Raw genomic sequence first — 15,880 nt, 5'->3', positions numbered from 1 at the left:
CTCGCAATTTGAATTGGATGAAGTATATGTAGAATGGGTTGAATATTTAGGTCGCTATATCTGATGCACTTCCTATAAATTTTGTGTATGTGGCTACATGGGATGCCCAAAACTTTTTTTATATAAATGTTTTGTTCAGCCATTATAGGTTATATACTTCAAAGAAATGTGTGGTGGAGGATAGAATTTTAGTCTTATGATTTTTGGAATACATAGCACATATAGATTGATCTTACAATTTTGGAATTATCATATATTGGGGTGGGTTGATAGAGTATATACTGTTGTACGATTGGTCTTGTAAATTTTGGAATCGTTCATATAGACATGAGTAATAGAAGAATGGAATTGTTTATTTTAGTATTCTTAATTGTTACGTTGGATATATTAGACTGATATGTAGACCTGAAATATGTGTTACTGTTTATTTTAGTTGATGAAATTTTGGAACAAATGTAATGCAGGAAATGAGAAATGGAAATTAAATTCGAATGTTTAATTTGGAAAAAAAAAAAAAAAGCATAGATGACATTGGAAATGTGTCAAGAATTAGATTACTTGACCATTATTTCGTGTCAAGATTAAAAATATATTTGACAAATAAAAAATGTCAAGAGTAATCACAATAATAAGTGTCAAGAATTAATACACTTTACATGTCATTAGTGTCAAGTATATTATATTTCTTGACACGGAAATTGTGTCAAGAATTATTTCTCTTGACGTTTTTACAGTATCAAGTTATGAAATTATACTTAACAGTCGAATAGATGACGCTTTTATTAGCGTCAAGTATACCCTCTACTTGACATTGGAAAAACGTCAAGTAATCCAATTTCTGTAGTAGTGAAATGACCAACTGAAGTCCATTGTTGATTTGCCGAAAGAGCAGCGTGCAACAGAGGTTGAGCTACGTGTCAAGGTTATGAATGGACTTAACGATATTCTAGAATTGCAAACCCAACAAAAGGTAAAGCTTATGAATATCGTATTCCGCAATGTACACAAGAGAGTTTTTTGTCTGTTCCAACAGATATGAAATTAGAGTATTGCGATATTTTTCTTCTAGATAACGCCTAACCAATTATTTTCATCACCTGCTTTTCCATGTTTGATTTGGACATATCTAAATTATGGCTTATACTTTATAATATTTTTTATGTTTCAATCCAAACTATTTAATGGACATGAATGTGATTTGGTTTTCTTTTTTTGCTGTTTGTGAAATTTCTCTATCTCTTCATACATTGATGTGTTGGGCAATGATTAGTATCCTTTGAAGAGAATGAAATTGTATTTGTTGCACGCTCACGAAGTTTGATACGTCAAACATGGTTAAAATTGGTGGTATGAAGACAATGCAACGTTCAACACATTTTATACAAATTGGTGGAAAAAACAATTTTATTTAGGTTCGTAAAAATATGATATTTCATTTAATTTTTTTTCTTCGATATATGAAAAAGTATAATCAATTGTGATATATACTAAGATAATATGCATTTAATTTACATCCTATTATAACTGGCTATTATAATAATCTGCAGTACAGATTATTATAACCCGTACTATAAAAACCTTCACACCAAACACAAACTATTATACCACATACTATATAACCTACACACCAAACACAAATATTATACCACAGATTATAATAACATGCACTCCAAACACAGACTATTATAACACAAAATAAAATAATCTGCACCACAAACACAAACTATTATAACCAACAGAGTATTATAACTCACAGACTATAATAAACACTGACTATTATAACGCACTCAACACCTCAAATGCCCCCTTAGGGAGTGTTTGAGGCAAGAATTGTCCTAAGATTATAATAATCACCTCTAGCTACAATAAATAATATTTTGTATTCCCTAATTAACTATAGTTAACACTGTTTTAAAATCCCTATTTGTTACCGTATTTACTATTTACTATAATTTTTACTATTTTACATTCATCATTTTTTTTATTCTTTGCTACAGTATTTACTATTTCCTTCTCAAACTAAAATAGTTTACAACTCAAACACATACTATTCTAACTCAAACTAAAATAATCTACACTCTAAACATAAACTATTATAACTCAACTATAATAACCTAGGACTATAATAAACTACTCATTGCCCTAAACACCATCTTAAAAGTTAACTAATTTTTTATATATAAAATTAAATTTTTGACTAAATCGTCTAAAAATATTTGTGACTAGTACATTCCTATCGAACTTTTCAACCATTCTAATTAGACAAAATTTTAAATGTAAAGACCTCTCAAACATAAAATGGAAAGTTTAAAATAGAACTATTTTCAAATATAGTAAAATGAGCTAATTTATTTATAAATATAACAAAATATCACCGTCTATCGATAATAGAAGTGATGGACATTGTAGTGCTTATTACTATATATCACTTCTATCACTGATAGACGATGACGTTTGGTTATATTTAAAAATATTTCAAACATTTTTACCATTTAAAATAATTACCCTATGAAGTATTGGATGAATTGAAATTTTAAGCCCCCTCTTAATTCATTAATTCAAAATAATGTCTATAAGTCAACGTCCCGACACAAACTACAACAGACTCTCCAAATAAGATAGAAGGGAAGAAACACCCACCACATTTCAATCATTTTAATTTTACTGTGATGGAAATTTTGAATAAAGACATGTTTGGATTAACTTATCAAGTACTTAAAAATACTTTTTTAAACTTAACAACACTTTTTAAATACTTAAAAGAGTCAATCTAAACAAGCTCTAAGTTAGTCCAGTGCGAAGCTACTAATCATCGTCCATTGATCTCCGTTAACTTGAAGGATTAAAGAAGATGGAGTTGGACCATAACTTCCCACAACCTAGGGTTAGCAGAAAAGAAGCACTATTGTGGCTGAATCCAGTCAATGAGTGTTTGTCTTTTCCGTTTTGTTTGAACCTTTTGACTTTGTTCCTCCTCTGAACTTCTTTTCAAGTTCTCCAAATCTTCTTCACTTATCAAACCCTTCAATCTTTTGTTTAGTTCGTATGCTTCACCCATCTTTTTTCTGCATTCTTTGATAGCTATATCATGTGACACCACTGAAAAAGAAAGATGGTAGAACATGAGCAATTGAAGAGGCGATCGAACCCAATCAACCAAAAGAAAACGAATCCTTACCTCAGGAAGATGCAGCAAAATTCGAAGTGTAATAAAAATTACTCATTTTATCCATCTACCTAAATTCAATATCATCACTCAACTTCTTGAGAACACATACTTGATCGTATTAGACTACGGATTTGTTTGGACTAACTAGAGATAAAAATGTCATGACTTAAAAAAGTCATTTTTAATTAATCTTTTTTTATTAAAAAGAGCTTAAAATACATTTTGAAAGTGTTTCAAAAGCTATTTTGAGCGGTTGCCAAAAACTTCAATTGTTTCTAAAATGACTTATTTCCAAAATCTAACACTTGAAAAGTTAAACCAAACACATCTGTATTTTGACTTATTTTCAAAATTACATACATCTTTTGACAAGACCAATTCGATAAAAGATTGCTTTGAGAAGTAAGCTCTTGCAAGACGCTGTCAATAGTCGGCTTGCTTGCAGAGATTAATATATGTAATGACCAATTATATACAGGGGAATGAAGAGAGAATGTCCCTACAAGTATATGGAGACAGTTGATATGGACCATATGGCAATCAGAATAGAGGAATAGACAAAACTAATAAAATGGATTTTGGACGATTTAAGGAGATGTTCTGAGAGCTACTGTAGTCCACTGCCAGTTACAGGTTTTGCCCCTTTCAAATACTGTTTGCTGTTTATTCCTAAAAGCTATGATATGTAATGCTTCCGATCAAAAGGGATAAATAATGATTAACCGAAATAGCTGTCACAGAACTAACCTGGTTTTGGGTAATCTTTACCAATGATGCATTTTGCTTTCTTTTGAATGCTAAGAGGAGCTGTCCATGGTTCATATATGTACTGCTTGGGCATATCTATCAATCAAAAAGTTGAATTTTATAACGACAAAATAGAGCACAACATCAATCATGATGGAAGATGAGGCATTTATAATATGCTAAAGAAATTGTTTTCAAATCATTATATTCTTTCTTTTTCTTTTTGAAAACTACTATTTACGAGCATGCGATTATGTGAATTCAACATATTTATCCTAGAAAGACAGAAAGACAGTATAACACTACAATAAATAGAATTTTTTACACAAAAAAACATTTTAAAAATAAACAGTAGGAAAATTGTACAATATTAAAAAACAGAAACTGTTCAAATTATAGTTTCCAAACAAACCCTTTCTTTACCTTTTAATACTGGAAGAAAATGCCTAATGAAGTCACCGTTCGGGTCATACTTCTTTCCGAATGTGACAGGAGAGTATATACGATTATACTGTCAGCCAAAGACAACCAGCAAGATCGATAAATGTATGAGTGAAGTAATATAACAAAAAGAGAGAATTATGAATTCTAGCATTTTCTGAAGAATTGACCCAGATGATCCAGCAAGTAAAAACAATTCGCTAAATTTAAAGCCACGAGTCCGCTTAATGCGTACAACACTCCAAGCCAGTATAATTTCATGTTACCTCATAATGGTGATAGAGGATACATGTTATGCTTTTATGAGCAACAATTGATGGATGAAGTTCCCAACAAAAGAAGGGGGCAAAAAACTAAGATTCTAACATCAAGACAGTTACTGAGGCATGAATCAAACCTGATAAAAAAATGATGAGCACGATAACCACAACCAATTTGCATTATTAATGGCCCAATCTGAATCAATCAGAAGCCTCTCGAACACATCACGTCCTTTCTCCCAATGAACAAACTAAATGCAGAGGGAGAAAATGAAAATATAATATAATGACATCAAGATAACTAGAATTCAATGCCTAACATTTCCCAAGCTAAGTCACTTACCAGATCTCCGCGAGTTAGGAAACATGCAACACAATGTCGTGCTAGGTGGTGCATCCAACCCCATTTACGAAGCTATAACAAAAAAAAAAATAATAATAATAATAATAACTGTTTTGCTATCATATGACCAGGTAGAACTTTCTCACCTGCACTATATATATAGATAGTAATGTTAAAGGATAAACCAGACTAACCTGAACCATGATAGCATCAATCCAAGGAAATCCCGTCCTTGCATCTCTCCAAGCTGCCAAGAGTTCTTTATCATCCTTCCAAGGTATCTACATATTCATTTTATCCAATTTAGCACATACAACCTTAAGTAAACAACATAATCCTACCAGGTCCTCTTGTTGCCTCCCTGTTAATGTCAGGCCTGATATTTGAAAAGTCATAAATGTCCTTTCACAACTCTACTTATTCAGTAGCAACTAGATTCAGGTCAATCTCCTCAAATTATTGATAAACTACACTTACAGGATGGTTCCCTAATTATGCATAGCCTACTTCTACTTTATCCAATGACAAAAAGCACTTGGAGATCTTAAACCGTTGATGACATCGAAGTCTTGCATATCCGTAATATTGAAGCTAAAATATTTCAATGCATGTTGGGACAAATACTGTTGGAATTTGAGAAATCTTTTAAACGAAGAGAAACTAGAGTTCTATTGCAGTTGTATGCTAATCCACAAGAAAAATCCATCAAACTTAAAATCAGATGCAAGGTTATTGATCTGAAATGCTGGAACCAGCTTCACCGTGAAAGATTAGAGTTCATATCCTACTGAATTGTGAATATATAGTCCATTCACTTCTTGCATGCAGGCTACAATTATATGCATTGAAAGCAGGCTACAATTATGTGCAATATCACAGTCAGCACCAGAACTTATCTCAAAGGAGGAAGTCAGAGATGTATAATTAAGTATCTAGTTCACTGGCAAAAAGATTGGGCAAGGTCCTTAATTCAGATGAAGGGAAGAGATGTTTAATTATCAGCTACCTGTTTGCATATTCTATTATCCTTCATATGATCAAAATTAGGTGTTCCAAAAGCTGCTGTATAGAAAAATTCCCGCCATAAGAGCTGTCCAGGAAGACGAATATTGTTACTACACAGTCACCATGACATTAATTACATGTCTGATAGCCACAACTAACCAACCTGTCCCACAAGGGAAACTGGAGGTGATGTATGCCCTTTGACATTTTTATAAATTTCTTGAACACGTTGGTAGAAGTACCTGGAAGAGAGACATCCAAACTGCCATAAAAATTAAAAAAAAAGTTGGTGTTGGTGTTGGGGGGGTTGAAGGGATGTGTGGGGTGTTGGGGGCTCATTATTACATAATTAGACTGGGAAAAAAATAGCAAACTTACAAATCAATGACAAAAATATTAACAATTCACTCACTTTCAGATAGGGCGATAGGACTGTTGTTGCTGGCTTTAAAAATGCAGATGGATCACCTTTGGGTTTCTCAAACTTTGCCACCCAGTCCTGCAAAATTCCAATTAAGAAACCTAGCACATTCATTACTGAATTACCCAAATAGCTATCCATTTACTAGGTTGTCTACAGTTGGTTTGCTTATCTAAAGGTATTGTTGATGAATTTAGGTGTCTTGCCAAATGGTAATTCCCAAAATATCATTTTTTTCTCTTTTTCTTGTTATCACAAAACAATTACAATGAGATAATGAGATTAAAAGAGAGAGAGAGAGGATCCCTGGAGATGTGGAAGCTTAAAACCTGAAAGAATTTTCAAAAGGAAGTGTACCTTGTTACTCAATGATTCTTCCAGCCTCTTCAAGGCTTCCGTTTCACCTCCTTTAAAAGGAGTCCATTCATCCTGCATAAAACTAATTCTTATAGCACAGTAACAGACAACAGATTCATACTAAAACGTAATGAAGTTCGAACCTTTTCCATGTCTTCATAACCAAGATCTTTAATTGTTGGAACATCAGAAATCTCAGATCTTCGAGTGTCACCAACTGGAGGAAGTGAAGAAATCGTGGTAGACAGAGGGGCACGTGCCCATGAGGGTTCACCAGCAAGTTTTAGGAAGGATTGATAACTCAGCGGAGGACTACCCCCATTCTTCTCAACAACCATCAGTAAAAATTAACCATCGTGAGAGGGAGAAAAAAGGAAACTAACAAACTGACTAATCAACAAATTCCACACAAAAATAATGCTCATGTTCTGATATAAAAAAGAACCTTTAAACTAACCTTTTGGATAATATCTGCCGGATTGAACAAGGTATGGCTCACAGGAGAAAATACTTCAATCCCAGCAGCTGACGCATGGTTCTAAGAGAAAACAGATGGACACAAAATTTCCATCATCAAGACGTCAGAATAATATTTTCCAGAAGTTACCAATAAATTTTCATTTCATTTTCTGGGAATACAACATGAATAGACCCAGAAATTGTTTCACGAGGTGCTAAAGTTAACATTCTAATTATTTCAAGTATGCTGAAAAGTAACAATTAAAGTATAATCTCAATTCTCAAGATTTCAAGAGTAAACTAGGAAAAAAAACTGTAAAATGTTAAGCATTTAATAAAAAACTTTTAAAATTATGAGAAACTAAGGCTCCGTTTGATAACTATTTGATTTCTGAAAAATATACTATTACTTCTACCAATTGATTTCTTTATTTTGTTATCTATTTTTAGGAGTTTTTTCAAAACTAACTCTGTCAAGATTTAAAAAGAAAAAAAATATGGTTTTTATAAACTTATTTTTGTTTTTACTATTCCGTTAAGAATACACATGTTTAGATAAGAAACATGACAAAAAATTATAAGAAAATAAAGCACAATTTAAAAAGAAAAAAAAAAAAAACAAAACAAAACAAATAATTAGAAAACGGGACCTAAGCTGCCGTCCATGATTAGACTCAGAGTACCTGGTCATTCTTACATATTCAAACTCAACTTTAACAATAATCGGCCAACATTAAAAGACGAAAGAAGCTTACTTGAACTCTGATATCTAAAGCTTGATAGTAAGGATCCGTATCATACTCAAAGCAAAGTTTGTTGACATTCCACTGCAGGAAAGCGAATGAATCCACGTACAACAAGTCAATACCAAAAAGCGGAAGCAATAGTAACATCAACTATACCAGTATCCTAAAAATCACTAAATATACCTCTTCCAAGCAGCGGATCAATACCTCACCAGGCTCCCCATGTAGAATCAACAAGCGCGAGCCGAGCTTCTTGAGGTTCAAATCCAGGTCCACAAGACTCTCAAGAAGGAAACGAATGCGGTTCAATCCAGCCCTAGATGATCCAGGGGAAAACGCAGAGGGATCAGGCTCCATATAATGCGGATCGATTACGAAAACGGGATAGAGAAAATTGACGTCCTTGGCCGCATATTCAAGCGCCGGATTGTCGTGAATCCGTATTCCCTTCCGAAACCACATCAAAGAATTCGAACCGGACGCCATTAACTTGCTTGAATTCGAACAGTGAAGAGAAAATGGTTGAATCGCTGCTCTCATTGAAACTGAATTCGGAGTTTCGTGTTGGTGATGACTTTCGCGCCCAAAAGCGCTGGGGAATTTTGTGTTTGTTTGCTAACGTGCGCACATGGAGTAAAACGGCAACGTTTTGCTGTGGGAGTGAGCCTAAAATGCGTGGGAGGCGTAGGGTAAATAAGACGACACGTCGTATCATTTTGAGATGGACGGTTTTATGGTTATAAATTCTTTGACGTTAGAGGATATGCGATTGCCACGTCGCAACTTTTCCGGACACTTTATTTTCAAATAAATTTAGTTTCTTTTTTATTTACACCAAAATAAATTTACAGTTATTGGATATTTTTTAATTACATTTTTAAAAAAAATAAATATGTGTGTTGTGAATCCAACCACTCATTTTTAGGTTAATTGTAGAACAACTATGTACATTTTGATTCGAATATTACAAATTTAATGAAAATATTTTGTAAAGTTTAAAGATTAAATTAATGAGCTTATTTTAAAATTGAAGATTAATTACTAACTAACGGATTCATGGATCTTATTAAAGTCTCTTTTTTCAGTGGAGAGACTATCTCGATTGTGTATGAGATTATTATAATGTTACATTCTCCCATGTGAGGCAGAGCCACCAAATATTGGTTGATCTTGCGTCTAAGGCGTTGGAAGAGCAAACTTATTGTCTTCTTTAAATTTCTTATCCCAAGTGGTCTAATTGTCATGTGACACAATATGTTATTTTGTATGTGGTCTGTTTGATGTTAAAAAAAATCCGAATGGACAAATCTGCATAAATATTTTATTTTCCTTTGATTTTTTAGTTGAACCTCATATCATATAAAATTAGTTAGGTCGGATTAACTAACACATTACTAAGTTGGTTACATGCAATCAAAAAATAGAAAATTTAAATCTCATTCCACTGGTCCTTGAACTCAAAAAATTGGTTAGATCAAAAATACCATTTCATTTTTCTATCACATCAACACCAATATATTTCTTTCTTCCATAACTCTATAGTAAGACTTGATTTTTTTATTTTTTATTTTTTGAAAAAAAATAATGAATAGCAATCCAAGGATCATTCATCTTTCTCAGCCCCAACCATATGTAAAAGTCCATTAGAAAAATCAACAGTTCAACAATAAGAAGAATAATAAAACAAAGTATAATCGACTAAATTATAGATCACTCTATTACAACTTCGAGAAAGATAATTCAAATCCACCATACTTTAACTATACATCAAATAAAAAGCTTCAGCAAAAATCACCCAAAAAGAGAAAAAAGTGAACTCATACAACTATAAAGATTAGGAAACTTAGAACATTAAAAAATTGTTAAATATAAATACAAAATTAAAACCAACCTGAAAAGAGTTATATTGACAATGAACCTAAAATGTAACTAAGCTCAGAATGAGAATTGGGCCGAAGCCCACATCTAAGGCCTACGGTAGAGGCCCAAATGGTTTGGCCGCCAAGCGACCAAGGAAATTAGATTGCGATTTATTCGGGACAGTCCCTACCACGGCACCACCGTATTACTCCCAATTGGTTTAGGAATTTAAACTTGTTTTTATAATTAACTCTTTGCTCATAAAATCTCTCACAAACTCTTTGATTTTCACTCAATTTGAAGAATTTCTTAGCAAGATTCAGAGCTTAATTCTTCTCTCCAGGTATTGATCGCTTTTTCTGCCTCTAAATTTGTTGTTTCTTAATCTTTTATTTTCCTTTCGTTTTACCATTCAATCATTCGATTTCAGCTCTCTCTTTACTTCAATTCCGCATTTGATTTACTTTGATTCCGTTAATTTTCTGCGTTGTGAACTTTCTCTGGTTAAAGCTTTGTTCTTCTTTTTGAATTTGTCGTTTACATTGTATAGGGAAATTATACTTATTGTGCCATTCTATCTGGTTCCATCTGTACTTTTTTTGTCTTGCTGAATGATGTTAAAGATTTCCCATTAACGAAAGATGTAAATCCGTCGAAAAATCAAATATACGATATGATATTGTCCACTTTAACACAAGCCCTTGTGATTTTGATTTTTGGTTCGAACCCATTAGAGATATTGTCCCTCACATTTATACCAATGAACCAATGATCTTCCATTAGAACATTGGTTAAACTTCCTGAAAAACATTATTGATTATTGATTTTTAAAATTTTATCTTTACAGCTTTGCATTTCGTTTTAGGATTAGGATCGTAGGAAGTATGAGACTAAGGAAGGGGGATCAAGTTGAGGTGTTGAGCAAGGAGGCGGCTTCGAGTGGTTCATGGAGTTGTGCTGAAATTCTTTCTGATAATGACCATTTTTGGTATAACGTAAGATATTTGTCTGTGGAGGAAACAGTCGAGAGGGTACCGAGGATCGCGATACGACCATGTCCTCCCCCCGTTGAACGCACAAATATTTGGTTTGTTGGTGATCTTGCTGAAGCATTCCACAATTCTTCATGGAAACAAGCAAAAATAATGAAGATTGTTGGGGTTGATTGCTATATAGTAAGACTACTTGGATCACCTAATTTAGACATATCGGTTAGCCAATCTAATCTGAGAATGCGACAGGCTTGGCATGATGGAAAATGGTTTCTCTTACAGAAGGTACATTGCCTAACAAGTTCAGACTAACTTGCCTTAACCCTTTTCGTAACTTCCCTTAACAAGTTCATCTCATATGTTGTTTCTTTGACAGGGCATTGAAGATTTGGGTTCGTCTAGAAATAGGCAGACAGAGCCAAACCTGATGAAAAACAAGGATCAACAGCCGGCGGTGACGCTTCCTACCGGATCTCGTAAGAGGCCATTGCCTTGTCAACCCATAAATCAAAATCTATCTATCTGGAGAAGGAAAGTCGGTTCGCCTTCATTAACACAAGAGTTAAAGAAATCAAACTCTCCTATTGAAAATACTAATGTCACTACAAGCAATGCTGGTTTGAGGGAGGGCAACCTTGTTTCAAGAACCTCAACCCACATTCACACAGATAGTTGTGTATCTTCTGTTGGTAGTAACAGTTTCACTAATGATTCTTTCAAGAAGCCGTTTATTTCTATGGCTCGTCGTGGTAAAAAAGACGAAGATACGGATTATTACAGTGATGCTGAATCATCTACAGGAAGGGAACATGAGGAAGAAGACTCATGCTCCTATGAGGAAGTATTAGCTAAATTCCACAGGTCAGAGTTAAGTGTATTTCGTTCTTTTATTAGAGCATTGTATGCTTCTGGACCTTTAAGTTGGGAAGATGAAGTAGAGATTTCAAATATTCGTGCTTTACTTCACATATCTAATGATGAATATTTGTTAGAGCTGAGAGATTTAATCTCTACTAATAAAAAGACATCTGTATGATTTATTGGAATGTCTATTTTTTGTTTCCAATTTTAGTTTTTGTATTTTTTTGACATCATTCTTTGCGGCAAATTTTGTCATTTGGAAACTTGGAGAGTACCCAATTCATTTGTATATATATACCATTTGAAATCCAAGAGGTCGGAAGTTCAATCTACCGCTCTGTAATTATTGTACTAAAAAAATATATATAATTTGGAGAGAGAAATTTAAGAGATAAAAGAAGTTAAAATGATTTTTTTTAAAAGAAAGGGAAAATTTTGTTTTTTAGAGATTAAAAAATAATTGATAAATGAAATGAGTAAATCACAGCGGATTACAAGAAAGATCGTCGATCACATAATAAAATAGAAAGACAATAAACCCTTAAAAAACAAAAAAAAAAAAAAAAAAAAAAAAAAAAAAAAAAACTGAGTATCCAATACTGCCGAGCAAAGGAGCCATGGCCAAGATGGCGATTCGGACGGTCAATAACACATAAAACACCATGAAGGTGAAACCGTGGAGATGTCCACGGGACAGGGCCGTCATCCTCATTCTCACTCTCCATTTCATTCTCCATCTCCGTGAAATTACTCACGGGGATCGAGGCCGCCATCCCCGTCCCCACTCCCTATTTCATTCCATTATTCACGGGGATCGGGGCGGGGATTCCCTGCGGAGAATTTTTTCCCGTTATTTTTTTTAAATGCTAATTAATTTAAATCAATGTAAACAAATTTTAATTAAAATTTTAATTAAATAATTAATTTTATCACTAAATTGTTTATTATGGTTAGTTTTATATGAAAATTTGAATTTAAAGATAAATTACTCAAATTTTTAGCTAATTAATTTTTTAGTAAAAAGAAATAAATATAAATCAAATTATTCACATATATAATCTAAATTTAAACATATTCATTATTTTTCCCTATAAATAATCAAATTTAAAATTCAAAAGTAATATTTATATAATAATAATAATATGACATTAGATAACTATACTAAATAAATATGTAAAAGCTAATCGAGCCAGGGCCGAGGTCGAGGGCAGGGATGAAGAATGCATTTCCAGTCCCTGTCCCCGTTTAGCTCAAGGAGAATTTTTTTCCTCCACTCCCTCCCCCATTCCCGGTCTAATCGAGGAATCCCCGCAGGGAAATTGGACATCTCTAGGTAAAAGTTGTGAGTAAATGATAGTTTAAATACTAATTTAATCCCTATATTTTTATCTTTGTCTTGTTTTTGTCCTTATACTTTTAAAATTGTCATTTTTGTTCCTATACTACTAACTTTGGCTCATTTTGGTCTCTATATCAGTTATGATACTTTCAACTTTGGTTCATTTTGGTCTTAAACTTTCAAAAAGTGACCATTTTGATAAAAATAAAAAAAGAAAAAAGAAAAAAGAAAAAAAAAAGAAAGAAAGAAAGAAAAAAAAAAATGCAATTGTTTTAAATGACAAAACTACTAAAAATATTTTTAAATAAAGCTGAATGTCATTATCTATCATATAGAAAGTGTCAATCAATGAATAGTGACATTTTTCTATATTGTAAATAAGTTGCCTCATTTTACTATAATTCAAAATAGTTCAATGAAAAATGAAGGGACCAAATTGGAAACTTTCTAAAAGCATGAGGTCTAAAATGAACTAAGTTTTAAAAGCACAATGACGAAAATGAACATTTGAAGGTAGGGACTAAAATGAACCAAAGTTAAAAGTATATGAACCAAAATAAGCATTATATTAGAGAAATAAATATAAACTAGACAAATAAAAAATTATGGTGAGAAAAAATTAGAAAAAGAAAAATAATACATTTTTGGTTCCTAGGTTTTGGGTCTAGTTTTTATTTGGTCCCTAAGTTTCAAAATGTTACACTTTTAGTCATCAAGAGGGCGTTTGGAGCAAAGATTATCCATTGACTATAATAACCACCTCTCACTATAGTAAATACTATTTTGTACTCCCCAATCAACTACAATCAATACTATTTCAAAACTCTCGTTTGCTACAGTTTTTACTATTTCACATTCATCGTTTTTTTATTCTTTGCTACGATATTTACTATTTCTTTCTCAAATTAAAATAATTTACACCTCAAACACATATTATTACAACTCAAACTAAAATAATCTACAATCCAAACACAAACTATTATAACCCAAGTATAATAACCTATAACTGTAGTAATCAATTTCTTGCCCCAAATGTCCCCTAAGTTTTAAATTTTGATTTTAGTTCAGTCTCTAAGATTTAAAATGCTACAATTTAAGATTGAGATGTGAATTTTGTTTCAATTTTAGTTTCTAGATTTCAAGATTCACACTTTTAACCTCGATTTTTTGTTAAATACTCACTTTCAGTCATTAATGTTAATGTTTGATAATTAACTTAAACAAATTATAATTAACTAATTTTACTGAAATGAGTATTTAGTAAAAAATCGACGTTACAAGTGTAAATATTGAAAACTATGGACTAAATAGGAAAAAACTCAAAACTCATAAATTTAAAGATAAAATTATAACATTTTGAAATTTAAGGACTACATTGAAATCAAATTTAAAACTTAATAGTTAAAAGTGTAATATTTTATAAAAACCAAATAGAAACTTTCTAAATTTTAGAGATAAAAAGGGGGAAATTAAAAGGATATTGTACTTTTAGAAACTATTTAGGAAAATATTGTTGTTTTCAAACTATTTGTAAAAATATTGTTGAGGTCGAATTTCAACCCTCGACCTTCCTTTTTTTTTAAAGAAAATATTGTTGTTTTCAAACGGATTATGTCATCTCAACAAGTCTGACTAAATAACGAGCTAATGAATCTCCTTCTTTTTGCCACTGAACTTCCCAATCAAATTCGAGAGCGAGATTATGAGAGACAGCGAGAGTTTGAGAGAGCGAGAGCAAGATTTTGAGCGTGAGCGTGAGCAAGAGCGAGAATACCGTACAAATTTTTCTTTTATTCCTTTTTAATTATTACACATTCCACCTTCTTCTTTCTAATCCTTTATTTTTTTTAAAAAAAAATCCATTTTTATAAAAAAACAAAAAAATATTTATTCTTTTATTTAAACTCTAAAAAGAATAAATTAAAAAAATAATAACTCATAAAAATAAAAAAATGTAAATTAAATATATCATTTATATAAAAATAATTACAAAAATCAATGTGTCCCACAAGGCGGACGTCATCGATTTCGAGCTAGTTGTCACCGTCGACTTCGAACTCGAGGTTGCTTGGGTTCTTCTTGATGTTGCTCTGGTACCTCTGCAGGCGCTTCATAATATAAATATTCATTCTACTCTCCACGACCCCGACCATGTCCATGCACGTATGAAGACGAAGGACCAGCCTCTGAGTCATAATGTTCTGAACCAAATGCTGGCATCATCATCATCGGACTAACATAATCAGTTTGACTCTGCATCTGCGTCATAGGGGGCAACTCTTCCGAACAGATCCTCTACGTCTAGGAGCTGGTGGAGGAACAATAGGAGTATATCATACATATAATGAATTTCCTCCATATAGCTTTGGTTGTCACTACATATAGCAAGAACCTGGTTTGGATCATTCACAATCTCACGGAATCTACTGTTGTTCGATCTCTGTGAATTATAAAATAATTAGACAATATTTAAATTAAAAAAAATTAGATAATATTCATTCATTTACCAGATGACCCACAGCTGCTCCCGGACAAGTGACGTAGCGCCTTGTGATATTATTATACCAATGAATATATTTTGGAGTGACATCTGTGTCAAACTATTCAAGAGAAACCCCCACTGTAATAAACCTTGCATGATAGTGCCATCACACTACCAAATGTACAACTTTTTTCGGACCAATCTCCAATCCTTAGGTCAATATCATGCAATACGGGTTCAGTATTACAAGGTGATGGGATATCTTGCTGAAAATCGAATTGTCTCATCACCAAGATGTCACTCACCAATGTGAAAACATATGAAAGGACTCATTATCCGCCATATGTTTTGACCATTCGTACAAAAATTAGGCAAAGTATGCACAATAATTTTGTACG

General features: G+C 32.6%; 2 protein-coding genes across 3 annotated transcripts; one reads left to right on the top strand and one right to left on the bottom strand.

The window, feature by feature from the left end:
- Positions 1-2,525: 2,525 nt before the first annotated feature.
- Positions 2,526-8,614, bottom strand: UVR3 (DNA photolyase family protein). Its single transcript, XM_039040244.2, has 14 exons — positions 8,132-8,614; positions 7,958-8,029; positions 7,201-7,281; positions 6,887-7,066; positions 6,744-6,815; positions 6,378-6,464; positions 6,129-6,227; positions 5,967-6,050; positions 5,155-5,241; positions 4,961-5,032; positions 4,755-4,868; positions 4,340-4,427; positions 3,917-4,012; positions 2,526-3,099 (listed from the first exon to the last, which is right to left on the bottom strand). The coding sequence occupies exons 1-14, from the start codon at positions 8,486-8,488 to the stop codon at positions 2,903-2,905; spliced, it is 1,686 nt and encodes a 561-aa protein (XP_038896172.1). The 5' UTR covers positions 8,489-8,614; the 3' UTR covers positions 2,526-2,902.
- A 1,366-nt stretch (positions 8,615-9,980) lies between these two features.
- LOC120086627 (uncharacterized) lies at positions 9,981-11,850 on the top strand. Of its 2 annotated transcripts, none has more exons than XM_039043365.2 (3): positions 9,981-10,151; positions 10,656-11,085; positions 11,177-11,850. In XM_039043365.2, exons 2-3 carry the CDS (start codon positions 10,693-10,695, stop codon positions 11,834-11,836), a joined length of 1,053 nt encoding a protein of 350 aa, XP_038899293.1. In that variant the 5' UTR covers positions 9,981-10,151; positions 10,656-10,692; the 3' UTR covers positions 11,837-11,850. The 2 variants fall into 2 exon arrangements, with proteins under 2 accessions (XP_038899293.1, XP_038899294.1); XM_039043366.2 differs by having other exon boundaries at positions 10,008-10,151; positions 10,674-11,085.
- The last annotated feature ends 4,030 nt before the right edge of the window (positions 11,851-15,880 follow it).

Source organism: Benincasa hispida, chromosome 9 (genome assembly GCF_027475165.1).
Source record: "Benincasa hispida cultivar pf3 chromosome 9, pf3_genome.v1.1, whole genome shotgun sequence".
In the NCBI taxonomy this organism is placed as follows: Eukaryota; Viridiplantae; Streptophyta; class Magnoliopsida; order Cucurbitales; family Cucurbitaceae; genus Benincasa; species Benincasa hispida.
This window is presented reverse-complemented; position numbering and strand designations above follow the sequence as displayed.

What these genes read in the sequence shown, in the direction of transcription:
- UVR3 (XM_039040244.2), bottom strand. Translation starts at nt 8,488, where the DNA reads ATGAGAGCAGCGATTCAACCATTTTCTCTTCACTGTTCGAATTCAAGC. An exon ending in TGATCCGCTGCTTGGAAGAG is followed by an intron (nt 8,030 to 8,131) that starts GTATATTTAGTG and finishes GCTTTCCTGCAG; the next exon opens with TGGAATGTCAACAAACTTTG. An exon ending in TTGATGCTATCATGGTTCAG is followed by an intron (nt 5,033 to 5,154) that starts GTTAGTCTGGTT and finishes TTTTTGTTATAG; the next exon opens with CTTCGTAAATGGGGTTGGAT.
- LOC120086627 (XM_039043365.2), top strand. Translation starts at nt 10,693, where the DNA reads ATGAGACTAAGGAAGGGGGATCAAGTTGAGGTGTTGAGCAAGGAGGCG. An exon ending in AATGGTTTCTCTTACAGAAG is followed by an intron (nt 11,086 to 11,176) that starts GTACATTGCCTA and finishes TTTCTTTGACAG; the next exon opens with GGCATTGAAGATTTGGGTTC.